Source organism: Rana temporaria, chromosome 4 (genome assembly GCF_905171775.1).
Source record: "Rana temporaria chromosome 4, aRanTem1.1, whole genome shotgun sequence".
Lineage (NCBI taxonomy): Eukaryota > Metazoa > Chordata > Amphibia > Anura > Ranidae > Rana > Rana temporaria.
In genome coordinates this window covers 30,101,208-30,129,104 of record NC_053492.1, presented here as the reverse complement: position 1 = coordinate 30,129,104, position 27,897 = coordinate 30,101,208, and the positions used below count along the sequence as shown (strand labels likewise).

At 44.2% G+C, this 27,897-nt stretch overlaps 1 protein-coding gene across 2 annotated transcripts; it reads right to left on the bottom strand.

Moving 5' to 3' along the window:
* Positions 1-238: 238 nt before the first annotated feature.
* On the bottom strand, positions 239-27,733 carry LOC120936073 (fucolectin-like). 2 transcript variants are annotated; one of them, XM_040348176.1, is made up of 4 exons: positions 27,720-27,733; positions 10,828-10,928; positions 3,653-3,950; positions 239-525 (listed from the first exon to the last, which is right to left on the bottom strand). In XM_040348176.1, the coding sequence occupies exons 2-4, from the start codon at positions 10,892-10,894 to the stop codon at positions 375-377; spliced, it is 516 nt and encodes a 171-aa protein (XP_040204110.1). In that variant the 5' UTR covers positions 10,895-10,928; positions 27,720-27,733; the 3' UTR covers positions 239-374. The 2 variants fall into 2 exon arrangements, with proteins under 2 accessions (XP_040204110.1, XP_040204109.1); XM_040348175.1 differs by lacking the exon at positions 27,720-27,733 and adding an exon at positions 12,493-12,577.
* Between the last annotated feature and the right edge of the window lie 164 nt (positions 27,734-27,897).

The following is a 27,897-nucleotide window of genomic DNA, read 5'->3' as shown; positions in this document are numbered from 1 at the left end:
AGCTCTATTTGTGGGAAAAAATGATCATATGGGTACAATGTTGCATGACCGCGCAATTGTCATCCAAAATGCGACAGCGCTGAAAACTGAAAATTGGCCTGGGCAGGAAGGGGGTGGAAATTACCGGTACCTGTATTGAAGTGGTTAATACATCCCCTGCATTTACATCTAATGCAACAAGCTTTCTCTGTATACTGGAATGCACTGAATTCGGATAACACATTTGACAACACGGACATAATGCTGAATATTGTTTATTAATCAGTATTTGATTATTTGATTAATTGCTTTGCCCTTCAGATTACTGACACATAAGGCAATACATTTAAAATTGTATTATTGTAATCATCTGTTGCTCTTTTTAGGTGGGCCACTCAATCACTGTCAGAGGTCCAGACTTGAACTTCACATAATGTAAGAAATGAGGCCTTTCCGCGTATAATAATATTGACGTATCTGCCAACCATGCCATGGCAGTAGTATTTCTGTGTTGCTCCATTTGGCATAGAGGTAATCAGCCCGCACCTGCAAAGTGAAATTTGTATTACCGGTAATAAAAGTAACAGTAATATCAATCATTATACATGTATGTATATTTATTTTAAAAAGCAGCTACACAATACGTAATGCAGAATAGCTCAATAATATATAAAAAAAAACAGCTTTTCCTTCAAAGCTGCAAAGATTTCCTATCTGGCACTTCCCTCCCACAGTATTTCATGTTCAGTAATAGTCGGTATCATCATCTTCCCACTTCCACTGAGCCCAGACTGTTATGGACACGCCCCCTGGGACAACATCATCATGAAGCCTGGACTCAGAGTATTACAGCATTAAGGACCGCCCCATTAAGGAAGTGAAAGAACCGGGACTTCATTGGCTGGGTCCACACTGGAAAAAAACTGCATAGATACTATAAATACACACATTAGACATGTGCAGCTCGTTTTGTTCCAAATCAAAATTAGGACACATTTTTCGTTATTTAGATGTTACATAGTTACATAGACACAAGTCCATCTAGTTCAACCATAAAGTAAATAAAATAAAAAATATCATAAAATCTCATATAACCAATTCTATACCCACAGTAGATCCAGAGGAAGGCGAAAAACCCCAGGATCAACTTTACCTATAAATGTTAGTACCCAGTTATATTATGTACATTTAGGAAAGAATCCAGGACTTTCTTAAAATAATCTACCGAGCTGGCCAGAACCACCTCTGCAGGCAGGGTCGGACTCCAGACAAAGCCACAGAGGCCAGGCCTCGGGGTGGCAGGGGTGCAGGGGCGGCGCCACGGCAACAGGGGGGGGGGTGAAAAAATCCTGGCCTCGGATGTACAAATATATAATGGGTCCATATAGTGAACTTGGTGTTGAGTTATTCACTTTACGGTCAACACTGAGGACAAAGGGACTAGAGGAAAAGAGATTTCACCTCCAAATACGGAAAGGTTTCTTCACAGTAAGAGCTGTGAAAATGTGGAATGGACTCCCCGCAGAGGTGGTATTGGCCAGCTCAGTAAAGTGCTTTAAGAAAGGCCTGGATACCTTCCTAAATGTACATAATATAACTGAGTACTAACATTTATAGGTAAAGTTGATCTGGGGAATATCCGATTGCCTCTCGGGGGATCAGGAAGGAATTTTTTTCCCCTGCTGTTGCAAATTGGATCGTGTTCTGCTGTTTTTTTTTGCCTTCCTCTGGATCAACTGTGGGTATAGAATTGGGTATATGTGATTGTACGATATTATTATTATTATTATTATTATTATTATTATTATTATTATTATATTTCTTATGGTTGGACTTGTGTCTTTTTTCAACCTGACTAACTATGTAACTATGTAACTATTTAGGGGTGGACAGGTGCTGTTTGTGCAGAAAACGAGCAACAAAAACACTTGTAAAATGCTCAAGTCACATGTTTTCAGGTGTTTCTATTGGAGTCCATGGTGCCGGAAATGCTTGAAATCTGCCAAAAAATAAGCTCATGTACTTTTTGGAGCAGCAGGCATTTTGCTTCAGGTGACAAAACGCTCATGTGTCAACATGGTCCATTGAAATTAATGGGATTTGGCTTGTTGAGCATTTTAGAGCTACAAGATTTGAACAGATAATCTCTCAGATGTGAATGGGGCCTAAGTATTGAGAAAGTTACACAGTTACATAGTTAGTCAGCTTGAAAAAAAAAACACAAGCCCATCCAGTTCAACCAATAAAAATAAAATAATAATAATAGTGACGGACGACTTGATTGCCCAACACTTCCACGACTACTATACTAGACTTTACAACTTACCGGCTCAACACAAGCCACCAGACCTTCATGGTAACAGGAAGCAGGTCATACTTGATTACGTAACTTCCTCCAGACTCCCAAAACTTTCGGAGGACGATAGTCTACTTTTAGATCAACCAATAAACACCTCAGAAGTCCAATTAGCCATTAAAGATTTGAATAATATTAATAATAATAATACAATCCCATATACACAATCCTTCACCCACAGTTGATCCCGAGGAAGGCAAAAAAAACGCAGCAAAGTATGATCCAATTTCCTCCAGCAGGGGAAAAAAATCCTACCCGATCCCCTGAGAGGCAATCAGATTTTCCCTGTATCAACTTTACCTAAAAATGTTAGTACCCAGCAGGGGCGTAGATAAGGGGGGTCAGGGCTGTTCAAAGCATCCTGGCAAAATGCCCAGTGTCCCTGCTGTTTAGCCTCAGCATAAGCACAGTAGAAGCAATCAGAGTTTCGGAGTGCATCAGTCAGCTTCCCATCTATTGTGCCCAATCCCCTCAGTTTAATAAGGGGTCCCCCTGAAAAGCATGAAATTACTGCAAGGTCTCTTTGCAAAGCCTCATGGCCCCACTCTGCTGTGATATGTTTTTACTGTACATCCCCCAACATAAACGTGTAAATGATGCCTTTGAGTTTAAAAGACCTGAACCTCCCTCCCCAGGATTTGTTTTATCTACGGCCCTGGTACCCAGTTATATTATGTATATTTAGGAACTAATCCAGGCCTTTTTTAAAGCAATCTACTGAGCTGGCCAGAACCACCTTTGGAGGGAGTCTATTCTACATTTTCACAGATCTTAAGCCTCGTACACACAATCAAATTTTTCAATGGAATTGTGTGTTGACAGTCTGTTGGCAGAAAATCCAACCGATTTTATGCTCCATCGGACAATTGTTGTCTGATTTTCCGTGGACAAGTGTTGGATAGCATGCTTTAAAATTTTCCATGGAAAATTATCTGTTGTTTGAATTTTCCGATCATGTGTACATAAGTCCATCGGACAAAAGTCCAAAGTACAAACACGCATGCTCGGAAGCAATGCTTGCCAAACACAACATTAACAGAAGGTGCCCAAAGGGTAGCACTAAAGAGCTGAAAAACCATGTTGTTTCGTGTTTGTTGGTCGACAATTGTATGCAATACAAGTTCCTGGCCAACGCCAAACGCAACGCCAAACACCAACGCCAAATCCGATCGTGTGTACCAGGCTTAACTGTGAATAAATATTTCCATATTTGGAGTTATCACAGCTCATTAGCAGAAAGGAAAAAACTGCTCTGTACCATAAGGGGTATATATGAGCGATAGCTGAAGGGGAATAATATCCAAGAATCATTCTTACTTGGGATTATTGTTTCCATTATCACTCAGAGAATTTCCAACCAGAATTTCAGCCCCATTTATTCTGTCACCAAAGTTGTTTCTGTTAGTGATGGAGATGGAGGAAATTCTGTAAGATTTCAGCAGGTCCACCCTCCACCAGGGAGACACTTCATTATCTGTATGGGTGCAGGAACCATGGAAAGCCTCCGGATCCAGATTCCCATCTATGGCATTTATTGCTGCTCCCAGGAAGCCATAGCGTTGATCGTTTATAAGTGTGGACTGAGTTGCTTGACCTTGAAGGGCAACATTCCAATCTGTTCAACAATGTGAGAGCAGAGCACCATATTACTCAATGTACAAACAGTAAGAGATATGAGGTACATGCAGGGGCGGACTGACCATTCAGGCACTCGGGCACTGCCATTAGGGGGGCCCATCAGGGTTGCCAGGCTCAGTAGAACCAGGGACAGTATGTAACTCTGTTTTTTTTTTACATCTGTCCCTGATATGTCCGATACGACATGCTTTTTGATGTGAAAATCCCAAGATTTTAGCTGCCCCAACCCCTGCCCTGCTGTTTTCTGGCCCGGGGCCTCATAATCTTCTATTGCGCATGAGTTGTCAGTCCGCCCCTGGGTACATGAGACAGAGCAGGAACTCATTGGAGATTCCTAATAAATTGAATCATGATAAAGATTTTGTTGAATAGTAGACATTTACAACCATCACTGGGTCTCCTCACCATACAATCTAGTTGGAGTTATTGCCCCTGCCCTCCTCTTCTAGCTCCTCATATATTGTGTGTGGCAAGGGATGAACCCTGCCGAGAACAGTGTGGACTCTCTCGGTACTCAAGGCAGGGCCAGATTCCAGACAAGGCCACCGAGGCCAGGCCTCGGGGCGGCAGTGGGTGCAGGGGCAGCGCCGCAGCAACAGGGGGTGAAAAAATCCTGTCATCCCAGCCTATTATTGTCTAAGCTAAGGAACCAACCGCACACTTCTTATGGGCAGAGTTTTACCCTTACGAACGTCTATCCAATCACATAGTAAAAACACATTAGGATGGGTGGTGAAATGTTCAATATGGAAACCAATCAGCCGTTAATGGGCATGACATATTGGCAATCGAACCATTCGTAAGTCTTGCAATGTGCATTCCTGACCCGCCCCCCTTTAAGGCGTCAGCCAGTTTTCATTGGAGGACGGGAGAGATCACAGCCAATAGGCTCCAGTGGGGAGAGAGATTGGCTGCGTGCATCGGGCATTTCGAATATTCCATTATGGAAGTGTGATCAGAGCGGAGCTGAGCTGTGTGTCCGGAGAGAGCGAGGTGAGCCCAGGGAAATATATATCACCCCGATCATCAGAGGACCGACCTATCAGGGAGAAGGAGAGGGGGGCACACTTGGAATGGGAATGACATTGTATGGAGGAGATAGTGCTGGAGGAGGAGGACATGACATGGAGGAGATGGGACTGAAGGGGGGGGGGGAGAACATGACATGGAGGAAATGGGACTGGAGGAGGAAGACATGACATGGTGGAGGAGGACATGACATGGAGGAGATGGGACTGGAGGGAGCAGGAGGTGGACATGACATGGAGGAGATGGGACTGGAGGGAGGAGGAGGAGGACATGACATGGAAGATATGGGACTGGAGGGAGGAGGAGGACATGACATGGAGGAGATGGGACTGGAGGGAGGAGGAGGAGGACATGGCATGGAGGAGATGGGACTGGAGGGAGGAGAAGGAGGACATGCCATGAAGGAGATGGGACTGGAGGGAGGAGGAGGAGGAGGGGGACATGACATGGAGGAGATGAGACTGGAGGGAGGAGGAGGACATGACATGGAAGATATGGGACTGGAGGGAGGAGGAGGACATGACATGGAGGAGATGGGACTGGAGGGAGGAGGAGGAGGACATGGCATGGAGGAGATGGGACTGGAGGGAGGAGAAGGAGGACATGCCATGAAGGAGATGGGACTGGAGGGAGGAGGAGGAGGAGGAGGACATGACATGGAGGAGATGGGACTGGAGGGAGGAGGAGGAGGACATGACATGGAGGAGATAGGACTGGAGGGAGGAGAAGGAGGACATGACATGAAGGAGATGGGACTGGAGGGAGGAGGAGGAGGACATGACATGGAGGAGATGGGACTGGAGGGAGGAGGAGGAGGACATGACATGGAGGAGATGGGACTGGAGGGAGGAGGAAGACATGACATGGAGGAGACGGGACTGGAGGGGGGAGGAGGACATGACATGGAGGAGATGGGACTGGAGGGAGGAGGAGGAGGATATGACATGGAGGAGATGGGACTGAAGGGGGAAGGAGGAGGACATGACATGGAGGAAATGGGACTGGAGGGAGGAGGAGAAGGAGGACATGACACGGAGGAGATGGGACTGGAGGGAGAAGAAGGACATGACACGGAGGAGATGGGACTGGAGGGAGGAGGAGGACATGGCATGGAGGAGATGGGATTGGAGGGAGGAGGAGGAGGATATGACATGGAGGAGATGGGACTGGAGGGAGGAGGAGGAGGACATGACATGGAGGAGATGGGACTGGAGGGAGGAGAAGGAGGACATGACATGAAGGAGATGGGACTGGGGGAGGAGGAGGAGGACATGACATGGAGGAGATGAGACTGGAGGGAGGAGGAGGAGGACATGACATGGAGGAGATGGGGCCGGAGGGAGGAGAAGGAGGACATGACATGAAGGAGATGGGACTGGAGGGAGGAGGAGGAGGAGGACATGACATGGAAGAGATGGGACTGGAGGGAGGAGGAAGACATGACATGGAGGAGATGGGACTGGAGGGGGGAGGAGGACATGACATGGAGGATATGGGGCTGGAGGGAGGAGGAGGAGGACATGACATGGAGGAGATGGGACTGAAGGGGGTAGAAGGAGGACATGACATGGAGGAGATGGGACTGGAGGGAGGAGGAGGAGGACATGACATGGAGGAGATGGGACTGGAGGGAGGAGGAGGAGGACATGACATGGAGGAGATGAGACTGGAGGGAGGAGGAGGAGGACATGACATGGAGGAGATTGGACTGGAGGGAGGAGGAGGAGGACAAGACATGGAGGAGATGGGACTGGAGGGAGGAGGAGGAGGAGGACATGACATGGAGGAGATGGGACTGGAGGGAGGAGGAGGAGGACAAGACATGGAGGATATGGGGCTGGAGGGAGGAGGAGGAGCACAAGACATGGAGGAGATGGGACTGGAAGGAGTAGGAGGAGGACATGACATGGAGGAGATGGGACTGGAGGAAGGAGGAGGAGGAGGACATGACATGGAGGAGATGGGACTGGAGGGAGGAGGAGAAGGAGGACATGACATGGAGGAGATGGGACTGGAGGGAGGAGGAAGACATGACATGGAGGAGATGGGACTGGAGGGAGGAGGAGGAGGACAAGACATGGAGGAGATGGGATTGGAGGGAGGAGGAGGAGGACAAGACATGGAGGAGATGGGACTGGAGGGAGGAGGAGGAGGACATGACATGGAGGAGATGGGACTGGAGGGAGGAGGAGAAGGAGGACATGACATGGAGGAGATGGGACTGGAGGGAGGAGGAGGAGGAAGACATGACATGGAGGAGATGGGACTGGAGGGAGGAGGAGGAGGACATGACATGGAGGAGATGGGACTGGAGGGAGGAGGAGAAGGACATGACATGGAGGAGATGGGATTGGAGGGAGGAGGAGGACATGACATGGAGGAGATGGGACTGGAGGGAGGAGTACATGACATGGAGGAGATGGGACTGGAGGGAGGAGGAGAAGGAGGACATGACATGGAGGAGATAGGACTGGAGGGAGGAGGGGAGGAGGACATGACTTGGAGGAGATGGGACTGTAGGGGAAGGAGGAGGTAATGCCGAGCTGATAATATATATATATATGTGGGATGTCTCTTGCTGGAGATATATATATATATATGGGCTGTCTCTTGCTGTTATATATATATATATATATATATATATATATATATATATATATATATATACAGGGCTTTTTTTCAGGGGGAACTTGGTGGAACTCAGTTCCACCACCTGTGGCTCAGACCATTTGGTGGCTGCTCACCACAATCACTTGTAAACACAGAAGTCTGGTTTCTGTATTTACAAGTGACAGCTCTGCACTCTATATGTAATGCAATCCTGGTATTTAATGCCCCTTTAAGACCCTCCTACTGTTTGTGAAATTTGACTGACCACACCCACTATTTGATGTGATTTGGAGGGTGTCTGTAGGGGGAGGGGTTTTGTGGGGTTGTGTTTAAGTTCCAGCACCTATTGTTTGAGAAAAAAGCCCTGTGTATATATATATATATATATATATATATATATATATGGGCTGTCTCTTGCTGTATATATATATATATATATATATATATATATAGGCTGTTTCCTGTTCTCTAAAGGGGGGCGGTGCTAGGTGTGTCGGGGTGGAGGGGGGTGAGTTCCTGCACCTTTTCTCTGAGAAAAAAAGCCCTGGTTACATCAATGGTGCTGGTGGAGTAGGAACCTCAGGTGATCCTAATAACCACAGCTTTTTGCTAAATAAGACCCCTTTCACACTGAGGCGCTTTTCAGGCATTTTTGCGCTACAAATAGCCTGAAATAACCTACAAAAACGCCTAAAAGGTGTCTCTCAAACCTCCCCAGTGTGAAAGCCTGAGTGCTTTTGCACTGGGGCGGTGCGCTTGCAGGACGGAAAAAAAAGTCCTGCAAGCAGCATCTTTGGGGCGGTGTGGGAGCGCTGTATACATCGCTCCTAAACCACCCCTGCCATTGAAATCAATGGGCAGCGCTGCTGAAGCACCTGCAAAGTGCTTCGGCAGCGACGCTTTGCGGGCACTTTTAACCCTTTTTTGGCCACTAAAGGGTTAAAGCGGAGATCCACCCATTTAAAAGTCAGTAGCTACAAAAAGTGTGCCATGTCAAGGGGTCACCATCATTTAAAGCGTAAGTTCCATCTTTGCGTGGAACTCCGCTTTAAAAGCGCCCACTAGCGCTATAAAAGCAGTAAAGTGCCGCTAAAAATAACAGCGCTTTACCGCCCCAGTGTGAAAGTAGCCTAAATGAAAAAAGAGTGTTTTTTTTTTTTTAAAAATGATAAGTTTTTCTTCATTTCTGTTATACAATTTTGCAAATAAATAATTGTTCTTCATGAATTCAGCCCAAAATGTATTCTGCTACATTTCTAAATAACCCAATCAGTGTATATTATTTAGTCTGTGTGAAAGTTAGAGTCCACAATCTATGTTAAACATATCTGAAAATTGATCAACTGTGATGTACGCTCATAATTTTCTAGAAAATTTAAAAAATAAAATAAAAATCACAACTTTTTTTTTCTTACATACTGCCACCAGTACAGTACAGCTTCATCATATAACTGGTGAGGCAGTGATCAGGGACACTGACTGGTGACAGTACAAAAAAAAAAAAGTTGTATAGTTTTTTAATTATTTTTCTTTTTTTATTACACTTTTCTTTATTGTATGATTTTTTATTTTTTTTTAACACAGTGTGACTAGAGCAATTTATTGTCACCATATGAACATTGTACTGCTCTGGGGAAGTAATCAGAATTAATTTTTTTACACATTGGCCCGGATTCAGAAAGAATCGTGTATCATCAGGCGGGCGTAGCGTATCTCATATACGCTACGCCGCCGTAACTTAGAGAGGCGAGTACCGTATTCAGAAAGAACTTGCGCCCTAAGTTACGGCGGCGTAGTGTAAATGGGCCGGCGTAAGCCCGCGTAATTCAAATGAACAAGGCAGTGGGCGTGTTGTATTGAAATGAGCCGTGACCCCATGCAAATGAGGGGCCGAACGAACGGCGCATGCGCCGTCCATGGACGTATCCCAGTGCGCATGCTCAGAATCACGTCGCAAATACTCAATGCTTTCGACGTGAACGTAACCTACGCCCAGCCCCATTCACGTATGACTTACGCAAACAACGTAAACCACGTAAAATTCAACGCTGTTCCGACATCCATACTTAACATTGGCTGCGCCTCATTTAGCAGGGGTAACTTTATGCCTACAAAACACCTTACGCAAACGACGTATATCAAGGCGGAGGGCGCAAGTACGTTCGTGAATCGGCGTATCCAGCTCATTTGCATATTCTACACGTAAATCTATGGAAGCGCCCCTAGCGGCCAGTGTAAATATGCACCCAAGATACGACAGCGTAAGAGACTTACGTCGGTCGGATCTTGGCCAAATTCCGACGTATGTGATTCTTTGAATCAGGCGCCGAGATACGACGCCACACATTCGGAATTACGACGTCGTAGCTGGAGATACGCCGTCGTAAGTTCTTTCTGAATCCGGGCCATTATGTTTGCTTATAGCAGTGCATTACAGAACATTTTACTGAATGAAACAGATTCATTCAGTCTGTTTTCTTGTTATTAGCTGTGATTGGTCAAAGATAATCACATGTTACAGATGGGCTGTGATTGACCCTGTCTGTACCATGTGATCAAATTAACCAATCACAGCTAGTAATACAGTTGTACACATTGGATGGCCTGAAAGAAAGCCATCTATTGTCCACAACTGTCATGTGATTTGATGTGATTCCTCACAGTGGTCACATAGTACCGGCAATAAGCCGTTACTCCGATCGGTCCTGTAGACGTGGCCGCTGACAGATCGTGACGCTGAGCGGGCCCGCGATTGGCGCTTCCTGAGAGGATGTCATATGACGTCCACTCAGGATAACTAAACCACCTCCCAGCCGTCATATGTCTATAGGCCAGGCAGAAAGTGGTTAAAAAAGAGGCCATTTGTTAATAAAATAGTCTGAAACCCCCTTCCCCTATTCATGCTTTCCAAAATGTGGGGGCATTTATGTAAGAAAGTATGTTTAAACGTAAAAAAAAAAAAAACAGTTCTAACTGAATGGGTATGTATGATATCTAATGTGATTACATTTATGACATTATTTTATTCTTCAGCGCAGGATCGATAGAAAGATAGATACAGTAGATAGATAAACCTTAGATTTATCTATCTATCTGTCATCTCATCTTATGTGTCTATGTCTCATCATTTACATGTGGCTTACACAGGGTTAATAAACAATTACAATATTAATGTCAAAATATAAAATATATAGTTCCAAAAAAAGAGGACTAACTTTTACTGTACTGAGCAGAAACCCCACAGAGGATCCACAAGGCGGAGGCAATGTGTAGAAATGTCATTCTCGTGATTCGAAAAGGTTCTACAGAAATTCACCTAAAGAAAAATTTAAGGAAAACAGACAAATGATAATCCTACCACTATAAAATGTTAGGTAAAGCATCAAACTGATTTGACTGTATTTGCTGTTTGATTTTAGAATTCTCAGGTTTGTGTAGACCTCACCTAACCATTAAAACGTAATCAATATTTACTTGCTGACCAGAGACGTAACCGTATGTTGCAGGACTTTAAGCTGTTATTCCAGGAGGGGTCCTTACTGCAATTCGGGACACTGTTTCATTCCAACTTCACAAAGTGCTTGCAGATCCCCAGGTTATCGCCGTTTCATCCCTCGGCTTCCAGGTATGATTCTTGCTGGACCTAGTTGATTGACGTTCCTCTGAGCGGCGCATACTGCGCGTCACGACTTTCCGACAGAAGCCGAATGTCATTGCGCAGGCGCCGTATAGAGTCGGCTCTATACGACGCCTGCGCAGCGACATTCAGCTTCTTTCGGAAAGTCGTGACGTCAAGTATGCGTCGGTCGGAGGAACGTCAATCAACTAGGAACGCCAAGCCCAACTAGATTCATACCTGGAAGCCGAGGGATGAAACGGCGATATCGAGGTATGTACGAAAAAAAAAAAAAAAAAACAGCATACCCGCAGTGTAATCAGTGTTCTCAATGTATTGTTAGAATTTTTTTTTAGGGGGAACCTCCACTTTAATCATAATCTGCGATATCAATGCCTTACAGTACACTATTGTTAACCTATATGCTCCAAACTCTAACCCAGGGCTTGACAAACCCCCGGACGCCAGGTCGTATTTGCGACTAAAATTAGCGACCTGGCGCCTGGGACGGCACAGCTGGGGTATCCTGTCTCCGTGAGTGCACCCCAACCCCGGCACGATTGCGTTGGGCCGTGCCGGCTGGTAATTGAGGCCGTGGCTTTGCGGCCTTCTGCAAATTTGACAAATTCATCAGAAGGCTAAATATGAATTATTATGTTAATAGTAACAGAGCCGGCAAGCTCCTAGCTCAACGCCTCCTGGGATGCAGGTACAAATCTAAAATACCGTACATATCACACCCGCTTACTAAAGAAAAACACTATCATCCACAAGACATTGCTGACGCATTTAGTCATTATTAGGATCTCTGTAAAATTTAGTAGATGATCCACACACCACACAACCAAACCCAGAAATCATACATAACTTTTTGAAGAATGTGTCTCTTCCCCAACTTCCCCAGCACAACTTCTACACCTCACCTCACATCTGAAGAGGTATCCCGAGCCATTGAAACATTACCGTATTACAATTATTACTTAGGTTTGTCTGTTTATTACATACAACTTTTGTTACTGAGAAACCCTCTAAATGTATCACATATCGAAGAATTGATGTCTAAGTGATTTTTTTCCCCTTTATTGTCTATATGTTGTCTTTGTAAATTTGTTAAATTTTAAATAAAAACCTATTGATTTGGAAAATACATTTATAGGGCACATATTTTGTGTTTATAGTATACAAATTACTTATAAATGTATAGTCTGTCCATTTCTTCATTGGTTGGTTAACCTCATCTGACAATGAACTAATATGTGCTTACCTGATAAACCCAAACGTTTTTGTCTTCTTCTCTGTCCAGTTCAAAATTGAGCTACAAAGTGCCTCTTATATAGTATTGAACCCGGCAATAAGTAAATTGTAAATTTCCTCAAGGAAAATGACTTCAAAAAAATAAATCCTCAATCAGATAACCAAAATCAACAGATAACATTCTTTATCGTTAAAGTCTTTACTGATCCTCCTATGAAAACTAAAATTTGCATTGACAAGTGAGGTTTTTGTTATTACCTGTAAAGCTATCGCTTTTTAATCTGTTCATATTGACTGAATTCTTGCAGGACTAGTTTTTCATTTTCATCATTTACTAGTGGCTGACATGCTATTTTCTAGATTGATATTACAATTCTGAGTTCTGAGTTCTGAGTATAGCTGGTCAGCTTCCATTTATTAAATCAAAATAGTATAGATATATCTTCGTGTTGGTTGAATGCTGTCAAGATAAACCCTTAGTCAAGGTGTTAGTGGGTGACAGAAGATTGCAAGATAATTAGGGACTATTTATCCAAACCCTCAATTATTGAACGTCCTATTCAAAAGCTAGTAGTTCTCATAGAAAGTATATGAGTTGCCAGTTTAGTGATACACTAGCATACCACTGCAATACAGTAGCCAGTCACAGAAGTACCTATAAGCTAAAATATGTAATACTCATGTTTTTATAGCGGCCATGGTTATGTTCTGTAAATAATGTATGACTCTTAAGGCCCCATACACACGATAGAATCCATCCGCTGAAAAATCCCAGCGAATGGGTTTCAGCGGATAGATCCTATGGTGTGTATACTCCAGCGGATCTGTTTCCGCGGATATTTATCCCCTGGGATGGATTTCCAGCGGATAAATATTTGATGACATGCTATCAAATCTATCCGCTGGAATCCATCCCAACGGATAGATCCGCTGGTCTGTACAGACTCACCGGATCCATCCGTCCAAAGGGATCCCCCGCATGCGTCGTAATGATTCGACGCATGCGTGGAATTCCTTATATGACAGCGTCGCGCACGTCGCCGCGTCATAATCGCGGCGACAGCCCGACACGTCATCGCCAGAGGATTTTAGCGCGGATTTCGATTCGATGGTGAGTACACTCCATCGCATGGAAATCCGCGCAAATCCTCGAGAGGATTTATCCGTGGAAACGGTCCGCTGGACCGTATCCGCGGATAAATCCTCTCGTGTGTATGGGGCCTAAGTCATATTCGTCATACATAATTTGGTGGAAGTGTAACTGTCTGCCTGTCACTTTAAATCTTTGTTCAGCACTGACTGGCATTTGGAACCTTTATTGCCCTACTTTTGTTCCCCTGGGGAATCTTGTAATCACCAGACACTTCCTCCTTCTTCTAGTTTGAGAGAAAAGAAACCCCATTGTTTCAGCATTCTCTCAGGCCTCGTACACACGACCGAACATGTCTGCTGAAACTGGTCCGCGGACCAGTTTCCGCGGACATGTTTGGTCGTCTGTACGGCCGACCGGACCGGATTCACGGCCTAGTGGACAGGTTTCCAGCGGACAAATGTTTCATAGCATGCTATGAAACATGTCCGCTGGAAGCCTGTCAGTCGGACATGTTCGGTCGTCTGTACGACTCACCGGACATGTCCGCTCGGCCGAAAGCCCACGCATGCGTCGAAGTGATTCGACGCATGCGTGGAAGCATTGACCTTCTAGGGTCGCGCACGTCGCCGCGTCATCGGCGCGGTGACGGCGCGGCCACGTCACCGCGTTAAATGTCCGCGGGAAATTTGGTCTGATGGTGTGTACAGCCATCAGACCAAAATCCAGCAGCGGACATGTTCAATAAAAACGGTCCGGCAGACCGTTTTCATCGGATTGTCCCGTCGTGTGTACGAGGCCTCAGAGGCAAGGCTTACCTGCAGATGGTTCATGGAAGTTTTCTAAAGTTAAGTTTGCACCCCTTGACAAGCAGAGCAAGGTAATGCAGTAAAAGTGCACTGTCATTTTCAGAATATATGTTTTAGGCAAAGAGGGCCAGATTTAATGAAGTGAATATGCGTGAGGGCCGACCATTTTGCCTGACATTCCGAGCACCAATGCACTACCCAACAAGAATTGTCTTGCCTTTGTGGCTGTGTGAGGTGAAGAGATGTGCTTGGGTCGTGTTATTTGGATATATAAAACATATATATATATAGATATATATCAATAGATAGATAGATATCTATCTATAGATATATATATTTTGTTGCCCCCACGAATCCCTGAGTGCCGCTCAGGACTAAGGATGAGCTTGGGCGTGTTATTTGAATATGCTGTATTTATCGGCGTATAACACGCACCTTCACTTAAATAAAAAACTGTGAAGCAAAATAAGGGTCAGTGCCCATCAATGTAGCCTCACCATTGCCCATCTGCAGCCTCACCATTGCCATTAATGCAGCCTCACCATTGCCATGAATGCAGCCTCACCATTGCCATGAATGCAGCCTGATCCATGCCCATCTGCAGCCTCAGAGGGGACAGAGAGGGAGGCGGGACGAGCGCCAACAGAATAGACAGGGGAATTTTCTGTTTTATCTTCTGTTTAATCAGGGGCCTCTTTATTACAAAGTCCTCCCTCTTTTGATAGACAGAACAGTCGTCAAAAGGCTGCCCAGCAGACTGAACTTCCTATTACAGATGCCCGAAAACAGGAGATTTCTCCTGTATGTAAACTGACTGTACTCGTCCCGCCCCCTCCCTGTCCCCTCCGAGGCAGCACTGATAAATACAGTATATATATCTTCTTTGGTGGCCATGGGGGCCAAAAATATATATATATATATATATATATATATATATATATATACTGTACATTGCAGCGCACTTTGAGATACAAAAACATAATCTATCCTTGAATAACTTTTATGTTTTGCTGAAAAAAAAGTGTAATCTCTATCGTGCACATGTAAAGTTCTCCAGCTATCTCTTACGTGCATCTCCTGAAACAATCTGTTTGCTTTTCGTAATTTTATATACGACAATTGGGAGGTTACCTTTGAGGTATCTAGAGTTGGGTCTAGTGCCATATTTAGATCTGCTCCCATCAGCAAGATTCCCTCCTTATTTTGATGTATTACATTCATATACCTCTCCAAGACTGCTACTTGACCCTCATTGGGCAAGTAAATATTCACCAAGGTAACCTTTTGATCGTTTATTAAACCCTTTACAATCAATAAGAAGGGAGCGAGGTGAGGGGGTGGGGACACGCCTCCCCCCTCTCCTCCCCCCTTACCCTTCCGTGATCCGGCTACTACCTGTGATCCCGGGAGGTATCAAAAATATATCCGTGCATATCTGGGAAGTCCCTCCTCTTGAGGGTCTATCCGGTCTTGCACGGAGAGAAAAAAAAAAAATATAAAAAAAAGAAAGAAAAGAGAAAAAAAAAAAAATATATATATATATATATATAAAAAAATCGGAAAGTACGCCTCCGACTTCCCTCCCTTTTGGAGGAAAGGCGTATCAACTGGGGGAGTAGGTAATGCGCATATGGAGGTAGCAGTCCCGTTCTCCATACCCTTACTCCTTATTCGGGTCTCCCTTCCCCATCGAAACCCTCCCTTAGAGCATAATTTTTCCATATTGCGAGCTCCAATCCTAAACAATATTTTTACATCTAATTTGCACATTTATTATCGGATACCACATAACACACTTATGTTTGTTCATATATTCTCAAAAAAAAAGAGACATTCCAAGCAGGAAAAAAAGAAAAGAAAAAAGAAAGAGGATATCCTCCATCATACTATGTACGCTCATCTTATACCAGCTTTTATATACAAACTTTGTGCACTAATTCAAACACGACAATAACAAACATAACAATATTGATGTCCCATACTTCCCTGTTTCTTTCATCCTGTCAACCCTCTCCCCCCCTCTATCCCCTCTATCCCTACTTCTCTTGCGTTTCTTTACGACATCTTCCTTAGATATGGCCTCAGTTCTAGTTGCCTACACCATTCTACTTCCATGAGCTCATATGAGGTGGCCTCCTTCCCCCTGCACCCCCTCCCATCCCTCCCCCCCTCTATTCCCCATCACTACCCCCCACTCCCCTCCCCCCCCAACTTCTACCCCCTCAACTTATTACCTATATATGCTTATGTGATCCCCATTCACCCTCTGTGTTTCCAGTGGGCCTATGCCCTCCTCCCTTACTTGTTCCCCCTTCCCTACTCAGTTTCTGATACACCCCAAATCTATATATATGTGTTTGTGTTATCCACATTATAAGGGGCAGTTTCCTACTACCCTACTGTGCCAATCTTATATATATATATATATATATATATATATATATATATATATATATATCACCCATATTATCTTATGTGATATAGTGCCTATACAAAAATACAAACCCCCTTCCCCCTCCCATTTACTGCTGCAGGGGACATTCTCTACATTTTTGCTTTCCCATCGATACCCAGTTCCCCTTTACCCATCCGCCGTCTACTCCTACACCCCTTTGCAGAGATAATAGGGTTAAAGGAGATGATGAGAAGGGAAATAGATATAGAGACATAGAGACTCAAAAAAAAAAAAATTATAAAACATTCCCTCCCCTTCCTCTCCCCTCCTTTCTTTTCCTTCACGGTTTCTTATTAGTCATATTTTTCCAACCGACACACACAAAAAAAAAAAAAATCATAAAAAATAGAGAATGTTTTTCTTTTCGGTAGTCTGTTACAGGTTCGCCCCTAGATATTCTGGGGCCTTCCTCTGACTTGGTCACTTTTAGTCTTTTTCTTCTATCCCCTAACCCTGCGTAGGGTTGTTAAATGGGCATGGACTGTATTCCATCCATTCCGGCATTCCTAGCCAATTAGGTACTTCAAGGGGCTCCCCCCATAAATTTAAAGAGTTCAGGAAGCTGCTCTGGTTCCCGTAAGTTAAAGCTCTGTCCTCCCTTTTTCACAAGCACAGACAATGGATATCCCCATCTATAAGTTCCCCCATTCGCTAGAATATAGTCCAAGATTGGTTTTAACATACATCTCCTCATTTTCGTTTGTCTACACAGATCCGGAAAAATTTGTATCCGCCCCCCCTCATATTCCAGTGTTCCCACCTGCCATGCTGCTCTAAGAATGTCTTCTTTTACTCGGAAGAAATGTATCCTACATAAGACATCTCGTGGATTACTTTGAGTCCAATTCATTGTTGTGGGCACTTTATGTAATCGATCTATTTCGATATGAGTCTCTGGGAGATTTTTTAATAATTGGTTCAGAATATCTATCACCACAGTTCTTAATTCTAGACCATCTAAATTCTCCGGAACCCCTTTGAGGCGGATATTATTTCTCCTACTCCTATTTTCACTTTCTTCGGCTTGGAGCTGTAGCATAATTAACTGCTGTGTTTGTGTTTGAACCTTACCTTCCAGCATCCCAAGCCGCATCTCCGTTGCGCTTTGCTCGCTTTCCATTTTGCACACCCTTTCCTCCACCCACCCTACCTGAGTTTGGACCTCCTCAATCTCCCCCCGTAATGTACTGGTTAAATTGACCATAATATCTTGTATATCTTTCCTGGTAGGTAATGCCTGAATAAGCTGAACAAGTTTTCTGATACCTATTTCTCCTTCTTGTTCATTTTGCGCAGTTTGTTGAACATCAGGCACATTTGTCAGGCAAACCTGTAAATTATGGTCCACAGTCTTTTGAGTCTTTAAGATGTTTCGCCGCACCTGATCTACTTTCGCCTCCATAGTATCCAACACTTCTCCTGCCTCCCAGGCTGTGCCACTCCTTAATTGCCTCGACTGCTGCGGCTGCTGAGGAAGAGAGATCGCCTGTGCTGGTACTGACACTTCAGGCACTGCCCCCCGTATCAAGGGCCCCCCGTCTCCTCCCACACTTCTCCTCACCTCCTGGCGTGGGTCCTGTTGGGTGTCCTGTCTTCCTGACATATAGCAGGTAGGGTAAGCGTGGACTGGTGTGAATTGTGTGCCTGAAACAAACCCAGCTGCCCCACTCTTCCCCCTCCTTAGCATGGATGTTGATAAACTGTTATATCAATGGAGGTTGATCTGATGGTAACGGTAATATTTGCCAGGCCATCAATCCAGGCTACTTTATGAACGCCTCCCCAGAAAAAGCATGGGTGGGTTGTTTCTTGGTTTTCCTGTGGTACACTCCAGATTTGAATCCCCCATGTATTTAGGTTCACTTGTATATATGAATGTATATATAGACATGGGTAGAATTACCAAGAAAAGAAAGAAAGGAGATCGAGGTGTCCAAAGGGTTAAATATGCTCCGATTCTTATTAAATTTATGTGCCTTGGAGCCTTGGAACCTGGAGATTGCATACGGTGTCTTCCTAAAAATTATATAGTTTTTTTTTTTTTAGCTGAGTACTATCACGGCACTGCAAATCATTTCATTTCATTCAAAATAATTCAAGGTGATATCAAACAATGTCATTATGTGCCTCCTGTTCCTTTATATGATTAATTCACCTTTTAACATATCCCTTTTGTGTGCTTTAGGCTGATTTGGACTGATATGGCTAGGCAAACATAGGTTGATATACATTACCACCACCACGGTCATCCTGATAACGGTCCTCTGTCTCTCCTTACACTTCCCCCCGGCTTTTTTTTAGTCCTGTTGACTGGGGTTGGGGCGGACACTTATGGGGCTCTGCTATAGTGATTCCTCCTCGATGTCCTCCGTGTAGGTCTTGGAACTACATTTCCCAGAAGCCCCCGTTCAGTCTCGGCACCTCACGTGACTCCCCGTGGGCTGCTCCAGCCTCCCTGCCATGTTCCGCAGCCGTGCTCCAGACACCGGAGGACCCCCCGTACCGGTCCACGCACCACAGGCGCCCTGGGTGACAACACCAGCCGTACGTTCCAGACCACAGACCGCAGGTGCCCTGCGTGACAACACCAGCCGTGCGTTCCAGCCATGTACTCCAGCAGGTAACCGCAGTCCTGCTATAGTGTCTCTATATCACTTATTGAGGCAAGGGGGATATAAGCAGTGCAGCGATGTAGCAGTGCAGTTATTTTATGAATATACAACTATAGAGGAAACCTCTTTCTTCCATCGAGGGGTCTCAGGGTTTCTCCAGGGTATATTTTTGCTCTATCAGGCGTACTTCTGTCAGACCTCCACACCTCAGCTTAGGAGCTTCTCACTCCATCGCGCATCCGCCCCTCCCCCTACAAACGGAACTCAAATACGTGGCTTGTTCACCAATGCCAGAAGCCTGGCGGACAAGAAACTATCTTTACTTATTTGTGACATTACTTATTTGTGACATTACTTCATGTCACTCCCTGTAACACCGCGCGACCAAACTGCACTGATGTTAAAGCCGCCGGATCCACTTTATAGTGGTTTAGAAATGTGTTAAAGGTCGCCCAAGTTGCGGCCCTACATATGAGTTCGGGGGTGACTCCCCTGAAATTCGCCCACGATGTTGCCATCGCCCGCGTGGAATGTGCTTTAAGCTCTGCTGGAGGATCTAGATGTTTCGCCACATAAGCTCTCCTTATGACCTTGACTAGCCACGACGCCAGCGTCCTTTAAGACGCTGCCAGCCCTTTTCTGTGACCTTCATACACAACAAATAGATTTTCCGACTTTCTGAATGTTGCCGTCATCTCTATGTAGGTTTCTAGGACAGACCCCACATCCAGACTATGCAGTGTCTCTGCTGTATCCATCTGGAATGTTGGAAGGACCATATCTTGGTTTATATGGAATGATGTATTGACTTTCGGTCTATAGTGTGGTAGAGTTTATAACACTACCCTGTCCGTCATTAGACAAAAGTATGGTGGTTTGCAGCCTAGAGCCTGCAAGTCCGATACCCTTCTGCCAGAAGTTATTGCCGTGAGAAACACTGCCTTTGCTGAGATGTTTCTTAACGTTGTGGACTGTCCTTTATTAAAGGTTTCTTGTGATAGAAAGTCTAACACTACTTGAAGGTCCCAAGGTGGGACATATGACCTTTTTACAGGACGAATTTTTGTACATGCTCTCAAAAATTTACGGATTAGACATCGCAAAGCCCATTTTACTCCCGACAGTGCTGACAGGGCTGAGACCTGTACTCTCAGTGTGCTGACACTGAAACCTTTGTCTAAACTTGTCTGAAGGAAATTCAGAATTTGTGGTTCTGAAGGTGTTCTGGGATTAAACCGTTGTGCCTCTGCAAAAGCTTTGAATACTTCCCATATCCTTGAATAATTTTGGTTAGTGGTGGATGTTCTAGCCTTCAATAATGTCTTCACCACCTCTGTGGTAAGTCCTGCTTCTGTTAGCCTTCTTCCTTCAGCCTCGAGGCAGCTAAGTGCAGAATTCCTGGGTCTGCATGCATTACCTGGCCCTGTTGTAATAGGTCTGGGATATTCGGGAGAGGCATGGGTTGGCCCACTGCCAATGACTGTAGTAATGGGAACCACGGCCTGTGTGACCACATTGGGATTATTGCTATGACTGTCCCTGCATGAGTTCTTACTCTGTTGAGTAGTTTGAAGATTATGGGGATCGGAGAAAATACATACTCGAGCACGTTAACCTGGCCGGCCGCAGAAAAGAGGGGGGGACAGAGTGCGCCTCCCCCCTCTCCTGAACCGCACCAGGCCACATGCCCTCAACATGGGGAGGATGTCCCCATGTTGATGGGGACAAGGGCCTCATCCCCACAACCCTTGCCCGGTGGTTGTGGGGGTCTGCGGGCGGGGGGCTTATCAGAATCTGGAAGACCCCTTTAACAAAGGGGACCCCCAGATCCTGCCCCCCCCTATGTGAATTGGTAATGGGGTACACTGTACCTCTACCATGTCACGAAGGAAGTGTAAATAGTTAAATAGTTTAAAAAAAAACACACAGACACGGTAGAAAAAAATCCTTTACTAATAAAAAAAAAAATCCAGCGATGTGAATCCACTAGCGGTCCGGTCCAGCGATGCAGAAGATCCATCCGTCCAGAGCGCAGCAGGCGAGCTCCTCTCTCTGCTGGACACAGCCCAGCGGAATGACGCGCTGGAGCTGTGACATTTCTTATATAGGGGAAGCGGCCACCCGTCACGTGACCCCACCCCCTCTGACGCACCCTCGTACGTCACTGGGAAAGACCGGGCTTTCCCAGTGAAGGGTCTGGTATGGATATTTGGGGGGAACCCCACGTAATTTTTTTTTAAATTGACGGCGGGGTTTCCCTTAATATCCATATCAGACCTGAAGGGCCTGTTAATGGAATTTGGGGGGACCCCCAACTTTTAGCATTATTAAATTCACTGCTCCTGAAAAAACGGCCATTTTTAAAACTTTTTTTGCATTGATACATGTTTCCTGGGACAGGACCCAGGTCCCCAAACACTTTTTAGGACAATAACTTGCACATTAGCCTTTAAAATTAACACTTTAGATTTCAAATGTTCGAGTCCCATAGACTTTAACGGGTTTCTAAAGTTCACACGAACATTTGGTGTGCTCGCAAGTTCTGATGCGAACCGAACAGGGGGGTGTTCGGCTCATCCTTAATCACAGCAAAGACAGGGACATACAGCTGCCATGTTGCACTTAGGGTTGCCACCTCATCCCTTTAAAAAGGAACACATCTGAATTACACAGGTTCTGAGGCTAATTTAATGCAGATAAGGCACCAAGTGAGTTTAATTACCACCTTAATCAGCCACAGAACCTGTGTAATTCAGATGTGTTCCTTTTTAAAGGGATGAGGTGGCAACCCTAGTTGCACTACAATCAGTGCTTACTCATAGCTAGCATGTAAGAAACAAACAATATATAGTATCAAACAAAACACCATGTGATCAACATCAACCAATAATACAGACTTCCCAATTGAATGGCAATCCATTGTGTGTATCTGTTGGCTGGATACAACTTATGGGTGTGGACACACTTGAAAACCATACTACACCAGCTTAACCCTTTGAAACAAAGAACTGTGAACTAGATGTGAAAAGGAAGGAAAAATCCTTTTAATGTGTGCATGGGAAATGAATGGGCCACTTATGGGTGTGGACACACTTGAAAACCATACTAGACCAGCTTAACCCTTTAAAACAAAGGACTGTGAACTGAATGTGAAAAGAAAGGGAAATCCTTTTAATGTGTGCATGGGAAATTAATAAAATGTGAAAGTAAAGTGGTAAAATGAATGAACTGTGTTTATATTATAGTGACATAGTGTAATGAAATTAAATTAAATTCAGTTGTCTTCCACTATTATGACTAAGGATCACATGCACCTCGCGCCTGTACTGCCTCATGGGACCTTCCCCTCCTCTTCACACAGCTTTTCTGTTTTCCCAAAAAATCTCTTTTCCATTTGTCGATCTGTCCTTGTATATCCTTTTTCATGTTCTTTTGCATTTAAATATAGATACGTGTATCTTTAACTTATTAATACATACCAACCATGTTGCGAGTACCATCAATAACATATAACAAACAGCCAAATATAGAGAAAAAATAAATAAATATATATATATATATATATATATATATATATATATATATATATATATATATATATATATATATATATATATTTATATTTCCCTTTCTCTGATTATTTTATTTATTATTTCTTACTTTTCATTACATTTGGGCTCTGGTCTGTGCGTTTGTTCATTGGCAGTCTCAATGATCTCATAAAACAAAATAAAAAATAAAAATACTAACATTAAGGGCCTTGTTCTCAGAATAGAAACAACATTGAGTAAAAATAAGTTATTAAAGCGGAAGTTCACCCGAAATTTTTTTTTTAACATTAGATTGAGACTAATTTTAGTAAGCAGAATTGGGTGTTCTGCTTACTTTTTAGAGATCGATGTTCTCCCGCCGCTTCCGAGTATGATCTTCGGGACTGGGCGTTCCTATTTGATTGACAGCCTTCCGACGGTCGCATACAGCGCGTCACCAGTTGCCGAAAGAAGCCGAACGTCGGTGCGGCTCTATACGGCGCGTGCGCACCGACGTTCGGCTACTTTCGTGAACTCGTGACGCGCTGTATGCGACCGTCGGAAGGCTGTCAATCAAATAGGAACGCCCAGTCCCACAGCCCATACCCGGAAGCGGCGGGAGAACATCGATCTCTAAAACGGTAAGTACTGCACTGTTGGAGGAACTGTGGAGCGGTGGGAACACTGTACCACATACTCTGGTCTTGCCCTAATATACTCTCCTCCTGGAGGGGAGTGTATGATATAATTGCAATAGTAGAAAGAAATGTTTGGACAGCCGCACTCTGGAAAAACCTTCTTGGTTGCCTTTTATTGATAAAAGTTTTCAAACACCACACATCACAGCTAGGGATGAGCTTCGAGTTCGAGTCGAACTCATGTTCGACTCGAACATTGCCTGTTCGCCTGTTCGGCGAACAACGAACAATTAGGGGTGTTCGCGGCAAATTCGAAAAGCCGCGGAACACCCTGTTAAAGTCTATGGGAGAAATCTAAAGTGTTAATTTTAAAGGCAAATATGCAATTTATTGTCCTAAAAAGTGTTTGGGGACCTGGGTCCTGTCCCAGGAAACATGTATCAATGCAAAAAAAGTTTTAAAAACTGCCGTTTTTTCAGTAGCAGTGAATTTAATAATGCTAAAAGTGAAACAATAAAAGTGTAATATTACTTTCAATTTCATACCTAGGGGGGGTGTAAAGTCAGCATGTGAAAAAGCGCATGTTTCCCGTACATAGAACTGTCCCTGCACAAAGTGAAATTTCTGAAAGAAAAAAAGGCATTTAAAACCGGCTTTGCGGCTCTAATGAATTGTCGGCTCTGGCAATTCAGAGATGATTCATTCATAAAAAATAAAAAAGCTGGGGGTCCCCCCGAATTCCATTAACAGACCCTTCAGGTCTGATATGGATATTAAGGGGAACCCCGCCGTCAATTTAAAAAAAAATTACGTGGGGTTCCCCCCAAATATACATACCAGACCCTTCAGGTCTGGTGTGGATTTAAAGGGGAACTCCACCCCAAATTTAAAAAAAAAATGGCGTGGAGTTCCCCCAATATCCACACCAGACCCTTATCCGAGCATGTTAACCTGGCCGGCCGCAGAAAAGAGGGGGGGACAGAGTGCGCCTCCCCCCTCTCCTGAACCGCACCAGGCCACATGCCCTCAACATGGGGAGGATGTCCCCATGTTGATGGGGACAAGGGCCTCATCCCCACAACCCTTTCTTTTTCTATTATAGTTTTCACATTCTTCATAATGGAACAGAAAAGACTAGCCACATTGGACATTATATTTATATGTCGGGATATTTATATCATATAGCCAGATCATTGAGCATCTTGACTTGTATCCATACGACTATGAGGCCATTACACTAAACACAATGGCCCAGATTCAAGAAGCACTTGCGCCCGCGCAACCATAGTTGCGCGGCGCAAGTGCTTACTTGCTCCGGTGTAACGAGTGCTCCTGATTCAGGAACCTCGTTACACCGACTGCAGCCTAGGATGTGACAGACATAAGCCTCCTTATGCCTTCACATCCCAGGCTGCATTCTTGCGTTGGCCGCTAGGGGGCGTGGCCTTTGTGATCTGTGTATAGTATGCAAATTGCATACTACCACCGATTCACAAAAGTTGCGCGGGCCCTGCGTACGCAAGGTACGGAGTTTCCGTACGGCGCCTTTAGCATAAGGCTGCTCCTGCTAATAGCAGGCGCAGCCAATGCTAAAGTATAGCTGCGCCTCCCGCCCGTGAAATTTAAATTTCACGTCGTTTACGTAAGTGAACCGTGAATGGCGCTGGACGCCATTCACGTTCACTTAGAAGCAAATGACGTCCTTGCGACGTCATTTGCCGCAATGCACCTCGGGAAAGTTTCCCGACGGAGCATGCGCTGTTCGCTCGGCACGGGAGCGCGCCTAATTTAAATGATTCCCGCCCCCGGCGGGATCATTTACATTAGGCAGCCTTGCGCCCGGCTGTTTAGCATATTGCCCGCGCAATTTACGGAGCAACTGCTCCGTGAATCGCGGGCAAAGCGCAATATTTGCGTGGGCGCAGAGAAAAAAATTTGCTCTTTGCCCACGCAAATATTGCGCGATTCTACCTGAATCTGGGCCCATATGTTGTTTCTCTAGCACTTTTATCCATATGTGCAGGGATATGCATTATGCTATAAACATTGAGATAACGAATATATTTATTTTTTGTATTTGATGTATTTTCTTTTAACTGATAGGATTGATGTATATATTATTGATATTTGGCTAATATCCCATAGGTAATCCCAAAGCTGAGTTGCAAATGGAAAATTTATGGTTACAATGAAATTACACTATGATCATTGATACCCACCTTAATGGGGTGATTTGATCATATAGAGATTAATATATTGGTAACATCTTACTCCTTCGTACCCATTTTAATTTCATGTTTGAATTATATACCAGTGTTTATAACAAAAACAATTGTATTTTAGAAATTATGTCCATACCACACATAATATAATATAATGCATTGCATATAGCAAACATACACAGGGAAAACGTAGCCATCTAACCAATTTCCAGCCAATCTCCCACAAAATACATTATAAATATATAAATATATTCATTTCTTATGTAAACATATATCTTTTTATAAGTTTATTTCACAAATTGACACGCCTATTGTATCTGAAGAGGCTTTGGATGACACTTACATATAAACTATAGTGGCACTGCCGCCAATTGCCACACACAGATATATACATCTCCTCACATTCTTACCATCACTTCTTAGATTTATATTTATATTGTTATACATGTTTTTTTTTGGATAAATAAACACATATATAGATTTTTCACAAGTGTCACTTCTCCAAGTATTAGTGTGTCTATATTGTCCCTATGGGACATACCTCCATTTTTACATACATATGTCACCCGGAAATTCACTGTTATCCTTGGATTTAGTTCCACCAGAAGCTATAACCATAACCGTACACATTCTTTTTTCTTTTAAGCGCAAGACTGACAATAATATGACATTGGAAGGATCACCTGACTCCGTCACTTAAAGAAGTGATAAATACAACTAATACTCATGCAGCACACAAGATGTTATATGCCTTAACCCAAAATAATCAAAATAAAACCAATAGAATTTGGGGGAAGTGGGTAGATTGGTATACAATGACACAGAAGAGTTAAATTAATCAACAAAGTGCCTTTAGCATTGTCCAAAAAGATACAATGCTCTGACTGTTTTTTCCTAATTTCTTGTTAATTTATTTTACTCTTTTTTTATATATTTTTTTTCTTTTTTAATCTTGTTTTAGCACTTAGATCGACACTAAGGCCCCGTACACACGACCGGATCGATCTGCTGAAACTGGTCCGCCGGACCAGTTCCAGCGGACAGATCCAGTCGTGTGTAGGCCCGAGCGAACAATTGTCCCGCGGATCGGACAGTTTCCAGCGAAAAAAAAATTCTTAGCATGCTAAGAAATCTATCCGCTGGGAACCAGTCCGTCGGACATGTTCGGTCGTCTGTACAGACTCACCGGACACGTCCGACCGACCGCCATCCCTCGCATGCGTCGTACTGATTCGATGCATGCGTGGAAGCTTTGAACTTCCAGGGCCGCCCACGTCGCCGCGTCATCGTCGCGGCGACGGCGCGGCCACGCCCCGCGTTTTGTTTATGCGCGGATTTCTGTCTGATGGTGTGTACAACCATCAGACAGAAATCCGGCAGCGGACGCAGCGGATCTGTCCGCTGAAAACGGTCCGGTGGACCGTTTTTAGCGGATAGATCCGATGGTGTGTACGGGGCCTAAGCCATCTGATTAACTGAGAAAATTAACCTTCACAGGGTAGGTGGGGGGGGCGCAGCATTCCTTGTGGGCACAGCATGATCCCGACTGGGGTACCCGGGTGGAGAAGCTTTCTATCTTGTATTATGATTATTACTTAGGTATGTCTGTTTATTACATACAACTTTTGTTACTGAAAAACCCTCTAAATGTAACACATATCGAAGAATTAATGTCCAAGTGATTTTTTTCCCCCTTTATTTTCTACATGTTGTCTTTGTAAATTTGTTAAATTTTCTTTAAAAACCTATTGATTTGGAAAATACATTTTATAGGGCACATATTTTGTGTTTATAGTATACAAATTACTTATGAATTTATAGTCTGTCCATTTCTTCATTGGTTGGTTAACCTCAACTGACAATGAACTAAGATGTGCTTACCTGAGGAGCCTAAGGCCGGGTACTCACGAGCAAACATGTACGGTGAAACCGGTCCGTCGGACCGTTTTCACCGTACATGCCTGCCAGAGGGCTATTGTATGATGGTTGTACTAACCATCGTACAGAAGTCCGCGCGTAAACACTACGCGGGGCGTGTCCGCGTCGTCGCCGCGACGAT

Bases quoted from the DNA above. Each gene is read 5' to 3' on its own strand.
- LOC120936073 (XM_040348176.1), bottom strand. From the start codon at position 10,894: ATGACATTTCTACACATTGCCTCCGCCTTGTGGATCCTCTGTGGGGTT. The intron at 3,951-10,827 runs GTTAGTCCTCTT...ATTGTTGAACAG, and splicing joins TTCTGCTCAGTACAGTAAAA to ATTGGAATGTTGCCCTTCAA. The intron at 526-3,652 runs GTAAGAATGATT...TTCACTTTGCAG, and splicing joins AATGGAAACAATAATCCCAA to GTGCGGGCTGATTACCTCTA.